Raw genomic sequence first — 10,483 nt, forward strand, 5'->3', positions numbered from 1 at the left:
CAACCATCTGCACGAACAGTTCGACGACGTTTGCCGCAGCATGGACTCCCAGCTCGCAGACCGTGGCTGCGGTTACCCTTGACGCTGCATCAGAGACAGGAGCGCCTGCGATGGTGTACTCAGTGATGAATCTGGGTGCACGAATGGCAAAACGTCATTTTTTCTGATGAATCCAGGATCTGTTTACAGCATCATGATGGTCGCATCCGTGTTTGGCGACATCGTGGTGAACGCACATTGGAAGAGTGTATTCGTCATCGCCATACTGGCGTGATGTTATGGGGTGCCATTGGTTACACGTCTCTGTCACCTCTTGTTCGCATTGACGGCAATTTGAACAGTGGACGTTACATTTCAGATGTGTTACGACCCGTGGCTCTACCCTTCATTTGATCGCTGCGAAGCCCTACACTTCAGCAGGATAAGGCACGACCGCATGTTACAGGTCCTGTACGGGCCTTTCTGGAGACATAAAATGTTCGACTGCTGCCCTGGCCAGCACATTCTCCGGATCTCTCACCAATTGAAAACGTCTGGTCAATGGTGACCGAACAGCTGGCTCGTCACAATACGCTAGTCACTACTCTTGATGAACTGTGGTATCGTGTTGAAGCTGCATGGGCAGCTGTACCTGTACACACCAACCAAGCTCTGTTTAACTCAATGCCCAGGCGTGTCAAGGCCGTTATTACGGCCAGAGGTGGTTGTTCTGGGTACTGATTTCTCAAGATCTATCAATCTATCTATCACTTGAGCCTTGTCCCGCAGTTACGCAGGGTCAGCCGTCCTTGAACATTAACATGCCAAATCTGATTAAGGGGTGGCCGGATGCCCTTCCTGCCGCCACCCTTTATGCCCCAGGACGGAATTAGTGTACCCAAACTGTCTGAGTCGAGTGTAATCCATGGAATAGTGCGAATGTGTTCAGATGTCTGCAAGCCATGCAACTGAGGCGGAACATGGGGACCATCCCGGTATTCACCTAGCGGGATGTGGAAAACCGCCTAAAACCCACATCCAGGCTGGCCGGCACATCGGCCCTCATCGTTAATCCACCGGGCGGATTCGATCCGGGGCCGGCGCCCCTACCCCATGTCCAGGAAGCAGCACGTTAGCGGTCTATGTTACCCTGGTGGGTGCTGATTTCTCAGGATCTATGCACCCAAATTGAGTGTAAATGTAATCACATGTCAGTTCTAATATAATATATTTGTCCAATGAATACCCGTTTATCATCTGCATTTCTTCTTGGTGTAGCAATTTTAATGGCCAGTAGTGTAGACCTCACGCTGGTCAGTTTGATTACTCATTTCTCCATTTGCCACTTTTCGTTTGGCTATGAAAATTCGGACAAAAATCCACTGCGTAATTTGTAGGGGGTCTTGTTTTCGTTCGGGTCGAATTTTTTTCCTTAAAAAAAAAAGATGTTGCGGTGAAGATTCGAATGGTTAAACTATAGCCTGATCGTTGCCCGTTCAAGCGACAGTTGCGGTGCGCGCGTACACGTGCTATTCTGCAGAAGCAAGCAAGAGACATAATTTGCAGAATTTGTCGCTTACCACCACCTCCAGCGATGACTACTCACAACAAATGGAATAAAAATTCACTAAATAACTAGCTACGACCACGTTTAGTACTCACATTGGCTACGAAGTTCACAGCAGCAAGCTCAGAACACTACTGAACACTACTGAACACTCGCTGCCTGTGGAAAAATGTGTGACGTAGGTGCGCGGAACAAGCCTAAACTTGACCGCCATACACGTTACGGAGACTTTAGTCATCAACAATATATTCTCCTCATGGAAGCAAAAAAAGAAGGGAAATGACACTATAGACTTACGCTGTACGTTGTTTTGAACCCAGATTGGGCGGGGCCTGCCGCCAGCTTAGAGAGCCCAAAACATTAGCAGACTGCTGTTACAATTGCTTCTTGTTCATTATTTTTGTCGTGTGCAGCCAACAGCTCTTTTAAATACTAATTATAGATCTTACAAGAATAACAGAGTCAGGAGGCAATTTGGAAAGTTTACGCGCATTTGCTGTAGTAATACAGCACATCTGACCTCGTTAATGTAACTTATTCTTTCCTTGATATATTTTGAATAACCAAGAAGAGAAGGTTATGATGTGAAAATGATGCTTTCGTAATCCATGTAGTGTCACTTTTACTGTATTTGTATCGATACCAAATTAAGCTGGAATTCCGAAACCAATGCTTTACTGGCACCGCTTCTTGTTCGTTACATTTTCAGCTTTCAGCTCGTATACACATTTTTAACGTTAACTTTTGCAAAAAAACGTACCTACGAGCTTTTTATTAGCCCATAAACGTGTAAAATGAGGAAAGAAGCAAGGCATGCTGTCTTAGCTTGTGCATGTCAATGTTGTGAACGATTATTGAAACGTCAATTTCTTATGGAAGAACTACGTCTCCAGACAATCAAAGCACCAGATGTTATATGGCATACGATCACGGAAGTCTATAGTTATTCCCAGCCGTCAAAACTGCGTATGGGCACATCAGAGTGACATCACAGGTAAGTGTCACTGCGATGAACCATGGAGGTATAAATGTGCTGAACCAAATCTTTTTGAGCTATGTAAGACGGCGGACGTTGGATTCAGGTTTGTGACCACGGTTCTCCATTATTTACAACAGGCTGCCAAGGATGGGGTAACTTTTCGACTCCGCTGCTGTAGAAATCACGTGATTTTGGGACGCATTTTCATCCGGAAGGTAATTTCCTTGAAGGTTGTTCGACAGAGAGCGGGAAAGGTGAAAATCAGAGAGCGCAAGATCAGGTGAATAAAGTGGGTGCGGAGTGACTTCTCGACCCAACTCGTGTGTACTGTTTTTTGACAGTCTACCAAATACACTCCTGGAAATTTAAATAAGAACACCGTGAATTCATTGTCCCAGGAAGGGGAAACTTTATTGACACATTCCTGGGGTCAGATACATCACATGATCACACTGACAGAACCACAGGCACATAGACACAGGCAACAGAGCATGCACAATGTCGGCACTAGTACAGTGTATATCCACCTTTTGCAGCAATTCAGGCTGCTATTCTCCCATGGAGACGATCGTAGAGATGCTGGATGTAGTCCTGTGGAACGGCTTGCCATGCCATTTCCACCTGGCGCCTCAGTTGGACCAGCGTTCGTGCTGGACGTGCAGACCGCGTGAGACGACGCTTCATCCAGTCCCAAACATGCTCAATGGGGGACAGATCCGGAGATCTTGCTGGCCAGGGTAGTTGACTTACACCTTCTAGAGCACGTTGGGTGGCACGGGATACATGCGGACGTGCATTGTCCTGTTGGAACAGCAAGTTCCCTTGCCGGTCTAGGAATGGTAGAACGATGGGTTCGATGACGGTTTGGATGTACCGTGCACTATTCAGTGTCCCCTCGACGATCACCAGTGGTGTACGGCCAGTGTAGGAGATCGCTCCCCACACCATGATGCCGGGTGTTGGCCCTGTGTGCCTCGGTCGTATGCAGTCCTGATTGTGGCGCTCACCTGCACGGCGCCAAACACGCATACGACCATCATTGGCACCAAGGCAGAAGCGACTCTCATCGCTGAAGACGACACGTCTCCATTCGTCCCTCCATTCACGCCTGTCGCGACACCACTGGAGCCGGGCTGCACGATGTTGGGGCGTGAGCGGAAGACGGCCTAACGGTGTGTGGGATCGTAGCCCAGCTTCATGGAGACGGTTGCGAATGGTCCTCGCCGATACCCCAGGAGCAACAGTGTCCCTAATTTGCTGGGAAGTGGCGGTGCGGTCCCCTACGGCACTGCGTAGGATCCTACGGTCTTTGCGTGCATCCGTGCGTCGCTGCGGTCCGGTCCCAGGTCGACGGGCACGTGCACCTTCCGTCGACCACTGGCGACAACATCGATGTACTGTGGAGACCTCACGCCCCACGTGTTGAGCAATTCGGCGGTACGTCCACCCGGCCTCCCGCATGCCCACTATATGCCCTCGCTCAAAGTCCGTCAACTGCACATACGGTTCACGTCCACGCTGTCGCGGCATGCTACCAGTGTTAAAGACTGCGATGGAGCTCCGTATGCCACGGCAAACTGGCTGACACTGACGGCGGCGGTGCACAAATGCTGCGCAGCTAGCGCCATTCGACGGCCAACACCGCGGTTCCTGGTGTGTCCGCTGTGCCGTGCGTGTGATCATTGCTTGTACAGCCCTCTCGCAGTGTCCGGAGCAAGTATGGTGGGTCTGACACACCGGTGTCAATGTGTTCTTTTTTCCATTTCCATGAGTGTAACTCCTGTGTACTGTTTTTTGACAGTCTAGCAAAATAACTCCTGTGTACTGGTTTTTGTCAGTCTAGCAAATTGCGCGCGGGCGTTACCATGGAATAGCACCACTTCATGCAAACTATCTGGTTGTTCTTGGAATGCGTCTACAAGAAGTGCCAATTGTCGACAGTAAACGTGAGGAGTGATGGTTACACGTCGGGGAAGCAATTCGTTACACACCACACCACACCATCGCTGTTCCACAGATGCATAGCAATATCTTTTGTGGACGAGCGCAGATCTTAGTACAGGGAGGTGCATGCCACCTGCCGATTTATGTGATTTTGGCTTAGAGCATGTACCTGACTTTTGAATTTCCTCCTCATTGCATGCAAATGTCGCACTACGGTGGAATGATCACAGTTAATCTCTTCTGCCAGTTCTCGAGTATACTGATGTAGATAATTGTAGATTAATGCGTTTAAACGATCTTCTTCAAACCCTGAAGGCCCTCATGAACGTGCAGAATCACTAACGCCAAAACGATCCTTCTTAAAACGAGAAAACCATTTTCTTGCCGTGCTCTGACCAATGGCATTGTCTCCATACACGGCGCCAAAGCTTCTGGCTGCCTCCGCTGCTTGCAAGTGTCTAACGAACTCAAATAGAAGAGTATGTCGGAAATGTTCCGATTACTCCCCTAGTCACTCCTGTTTTCAGCGTCCACAGCTCCATTCACTATCACCAAATGAGAAAATGACAATATGTAAACTCAAATGGCAACAGTGAACGACAAATTAAAAACGACAATAGATAAATAAACCCACAGCAACCACGATACCGACACGCAAAACAGAAACGCTACCGACTTATGCACCGACTTAATATAAGTACATGTGGCAATGCTAGCGCAATGCAATCCATCACAAATTGTCAGAAAGTTGAACCTGAATGACACAGCCGAGGTACGGTCTACTTTTAATGTAGTGCTGAATATTTGAAACAGGTAACAACACACAGTTCGAATGGACATTGCCGAAATACCTCATGCTTTGATTAAAACGAGGAGGATGTGAATAAGTGCATTAATGCCCAATAGTAATACAAGCGTCGTACGTACAGAAATAAACAGCATTTTTGTACTCTTAATAATTCCTGGCCTACATTTTTTGATTTAATTAATTCCAAAGGAATAAAAATGTAACCTAATTAGAAGACAGCTGGGATCACTTGAGATGCAAAACACACGTTCAGGATGTCGTAGATGGAATACGAAGGAAGTTAGGCACAATCACGCACATAAGACGTGGTGGTATTACTCCAAATAGTACACGCATTGAAATTAGTTGCATTTATTAATAGGTGGCGAAGTTTGCTATATGTTAATTAGTTCTATTTCGTGTCATTTAAACGTCAGTTTACAATTTTCAAAGCCGCCAGTCTTTTTCTATCGGACTACTGAGACCTCGTTCAGAAAGTTATGAACCTCTTCTTTCCCCTCGTCGTCGGAGCTGAATCGCTTTCCGGCCAAATGTTCTTTTAACTTGGGGAACAGGTGATAGTCACTAGGCGTCAAGTCAGGACTATAGGGTGGGTGATTATGTTCCACTGGAACTATTGCAGGAGAGCAACGGTTTGCCGAGCGATTTGTGGGCGAGCGTTGTCATGGAGAATGATTACGCCCTTGCTCAAAATTCCTACTCTCCGGTTTTGAATTGCCCATTTGAGTTTTTTCACAGTCTCACTGTACTTGTCAGCATTAATTGTGGTCCCTGCGATTCAGATTCGCCGACGAAGTGAAAGAAGTTCTGAACAGCATGGCGGCGAGCTTGTATGACATGGGCATACAGAAACTGCCACAGCGTCTACAAAAATGTATCGACAGAAATTGTGATTATGGCGAAAAATAGCTAAATGTTCAAGCTGTAAACTGATGTAAACCATTGTAGAAATAAAGAGCTCTATGTACTTATAAAAAAATAGGAGACCTTACTTTTGGGATTGCCCTCGTATAATCAGCATTGGAGTTTTACAAAATTGTGGTAATAGTAACGATCTTTTGAAAATAATTTAGTTTCGTGACTGAAACAAAATCGAATCGTTTAGTTTTTACCCCTCGGAAAAAATTCATTTTACCCATCAGTCAGCAAAATCTCTCTCAATCAAGCACAAGTGCCGGCCTACGAATTTAATCTGTGATCTGGCATTGTTGCATTTGCGAAGAGGATCGTGTAGCTCGTATGAGGCTTTGTATTGAGTGCAACAGTTAAGTTCATAAAGAATATGTTGGACTAACAAAAAATGATTCAAAGCCCTAAGTGGGGAAATTAATTTATTTACAAATTGGAAAGATATTACCAAATTGTATCCTAGGTTTATGTTATTTAATTCCATGTCAAAATTTGAAAACACATTTATTACTGACTTCAAATGCAGCTTTTTTTTTGTTTGAAAATATGTCCATCTAGTAATCGAGGTATTAAGTAAATAGAAATTTTATACTTCATTACATATGTGAATTCTGACACTGTAAGTTGGCTGTTTAGGTTTTTATGTTGGTAACGCCAAGTAGTGCTCTGTATGAAAAACGCTGACTGCACTGTGTGCAGTCTGTGGCTGGTTGGACTCTTTGTTGGAATATTTGCTTGTGTAGTATTGGGCAGTTGCATGTGAACAGCAGTAGCGTTGGGCAGTTGGAGGTGAGCCGCCATCAGTGGTGGATGTGGGGTGAGAGAGAGATGCCAGAGTTTTGAGAGCGGACGATCTGGAGGTGTGTCCGATATATATGATTTTTGAACACTATTAAGGTAAATACATTGTTTTTTCTCTATCAATATCTTACATTTGCTAACTATGCCTCTCAGTAGTTACTGCCTTCAGTAGTTAGAATCTTCTATTTAGCTGGCAGTATTGGCGCTCGTTGTATTGCAGTAGTTCGAGGAACGAAGATTTTTGTGAGGTAAGTGATTCTTGAAAGGAATAGGTTGTGGTTAGTCAGGGCCATTCTTTTGTAGGGATTATTGAAAGTCAGATTGCTTTGCGCTGAAAAGTATTGTGTGTCAATCTAGTGATGATCAGAATACGTAAAGAGAGAAATGTCTGAGTACGTTCAGTTTTGCTCAGCTGTTTGTGCTGGTAAACTTCTTACGTTATTTGATTTTCAGTCATTCTTAATTTTCGAAGGGGAAGTTTCAAACCAACGAACTTCGAGTTCGAAAAATCATCTTAAGCATTATCTACAGTCCCATGAAATACGATGGCTTCTCAACGTAGTGGTTGTGAGCTGTGAAGAAAGTACGATCGTGTTGCACATTCGTAATCGAACGTTTGAATCAGGTTCTGGTGCAGCCGTAAGAGAGGAATATCAATGTTTACCGTCTCGTCAACGATGAGGTCATTAGGGACGCAGCACAAACTCGCATTAGGAAAGAGTGGGGAGAATTATTGGACGTGGCCTTTTCAAAGGAAGCGTTTCCGGCATTCGCCGTAAGCGATTTAGGGAAATTTGGGGAAACCTAAGTAGAGATTTGGATGGCCAGACGGGGATATGAACAGTCGCCCTCCCGAATGCGAGACCCGTGCGCTAGCCACTGCACTATCTCGCTCGTTAGTGCAGCCGAAATTTTATACATCGTAATCATTAAGAGTTGAACTGGTGTTCACATCTAACTGCGAGAGGCCAGAGTTACGCGGATCGGGGTAATAGTGTTAAGTTATTTTAACATCGTGTTCCCTACCTGTGATGGATAGGCGCACTAAATGACAGCTACAACTGTCACAAGTTTCCGGCAGAGAAGTGATACATTTACTCTCTGGAGAACACGATTAACCTGCAGTGCATTTCCTGGTTCGAGATGACGTAACTCGGGCTTTACACTTTTAAATATTAAAGAAGCGACTGCTCTACCTTGTTGGTTGGTTGGTCTGTTCCTAATTAATAGCCGGCAATCTCCTCGGCTACTCTCCTAGATATCTAGCCGACGGACTGAGCGTGAATTTACTCTCTTTATTTATGGAATACTGTTATCAAAGAGAAGCTAGTCCAGATACTTCAAAGTACACTCCTGGAAATGGAAAAAAGAACACATTGACACCGGTGTGTCAGACCCACCATACTTGCTCCGGACACTGCGAGAGAGCTGTACAAGCAATGATCACACGCACGGCACAGCGGACACACCAGGAACCGCGGTGTTGGCCGTCGAATAGCGCTAGCTGCGCAGCATTTGTGCACCGCCGCCGTCAGTGTCAGCCAGTTTGCCGTGGCATACGGAGCTCCATCGCAGTCTTTAACACTGGTAGCATGCCGCGACAGCGTGGACGTGAACCGTATGTGCAGTTGACAGACTTTGAGCGAGGGCGTATAGTGGGCATGCGGGAGGCCGGGTGGACGTACCGCCGAATTGCTCAACACGTGGGGCGTGAGGTCTCCACAGTACATCGATGTTGTCGCCAGTGGTCGGCGGAAGGTGCACGTGCCCGTCGACCTGGGACCGGACCGCAGCGACGCACGGATGCACGCCAAGACCGTAGGATCCTACGCAGTGCCGTAGGGGACCGCACCGCCACTTCCCAGCAAATTAGGGACACTGTTGCTCCTGGGGTATCGGCGAGGACCATTCGCAACCGTCTCCATGAAGCTGGGCTACGGTCCCGCACACCGTTAGGCCGTCTTCCGCTCACGCCCCAACATCGTGCAGCCCGGCTCCAGTGGTGTCGCGACAGGCGTGAATGGAGGGACGAATGGAGACGTGTCGTCTTTAGCGATGAGAGTCGCTTCTGCCTTGGTGCCAATGATGGTCGTATGCGTGTTTGGCGCCGTGCAGGTGAGCGCCACACAGGGCCAACACCCGGCATCATGGTGTGGGGAGCGATCTCCTACACTGGGCGTACACCACTGGTGATCGTCGAGGGGACACTGAATAGTGCACGGTACATCCAAACCGTCATCGAACCCATCGTTCTACCATTCCTAGACCGGCAAGGGAACTTGCTGTTCCAACAGGACAATGCACGTCCGCATGTATCCCGTGCCACCCAACGTGCTCTAGAAGGTGTAAGTCAACTACCCTGGCCAGCAAGATCTCCGGATCTGTCCCCCATTGAGCATGTTTGGGACTGGATGAAGCGTCGTCTCACGCGGTCTGCACGTCCAGCACGAACGCTGGTCCAACTGAGGCGCCAGGTGGAAATGGCATGGCAAGCCGTTCCACAGGACTACATCCAGCATCTCTACGATCGTCTCCATGGGAGAATAGCAGCCTGCATTGCTGCGAAAGGTGGATATACACTGTACTAGTGCCGACATTGTGCATGCTCTGTTGCCTGTGTCTATGTGCCTGTGGTTCTGTCAGTGTGATCATGTGATGTATCTGACCCCAGGAATGTGTCAATAAAGTTTCCCCTTCCTGGGACAATGAATTCACGGTGTTCTTATTTCAATTTCCAGGAGTGTATATACACATACATCGATTTACTCAAGATTGTACTTGTATTTGTACTGCTATAAAATTTGAACAATTGAATAACATGCTTTTACACAAATAAAATTCAGTTATGTTTCACAATTACTGTCTTTGTACTTGGGAATAGTATGAATAGCTTCTATAGAGATGTGCTGTTAAGGCTTTACGAACATAGTAACTGGTTGAAAGGTCGTGCGTCGGATGAGGTTTTGTAAACTAGTTTCCGCATCACTATCTGATACAATCCCCGAAAACTTTTCAAGAAGCTTCTGTACATTATGCCGGCTGCACTATTCGCAAGCTCTCACCTGATCGATGATTGTCTGTCCAAAGATGCAGTAGAGTCCAGTCTCGTACATGTAGATCGGAAGAGTGCTAACCATCTTGTACATCGTCGTCGGCTGTACTTCCTTCTGTAGCAGCTAGAAAATAAATGAAGTGTTTATTGCTGCAGCCAAGTATGTGACAGCTCAGTAACGTCGATGCACAACATGCGTTTACAACTAACCTTCAGACATCTACAGAGCTACTTTAACCGTTGTAATCCAAAGTAGAAGACGAAAGAGAGGCAGAGCAATTCAAAACTGAAGACTCGTATATAGAAACTACTGTTGTCCTGCGTTAGGATTTGCATAACTAAAATGAGCCTTGAAGGTTAGGTAGGTAGCTGCACTGATGCGATGTGCGTGCAAGCACACGGGAATAATAAGAATGTAGCTGTCCATTTGATTAATGACTGGAA

At 46.6% G+C, this 10,483-nt stretch overlaps 1 protein-coding gene across 1 annotated transcript in view; it reads right to left on the reverse strand.

Moving 5' to 3' along the window:
- The window catches only part of LOC126253518 (odorant receptor 43a-like), a 34,724-nt gene extending 24,566 nt beyond the window's left edge, over window positions 1-10,158 (reverse strand). Inside the window, exon 1 of the mRNA XM_049954893.1 lies at window positions 10,050-10,158. Coding sequence (XP_049810850.1) covers window positions 10,050-10,133 — 84 coding nt within the window. The 5' untranslated portion in view covers window positions 10,134-10,158. The remainder of the gene's footprint in view (window positions 1-10,049) is intronic.
- Window positions 10,159-10,483: the final 325 nt, after the last annotated feature.

Source organism: Schistocerca nitens, chromosome 4, assembly GCF_023898315.1.
Source record: "Schistocerca nitens isolate TAMUIC-IGC-003100 chromosome 4, iqSchNite1.1, whole genome shotgun sequence".
Lineage (NCBI taxonomy): Eukaryota > Metazoa > Arthropoda > Insecta > Orthoptera > Acrididae > Schistocerca > Schistocerca nitens.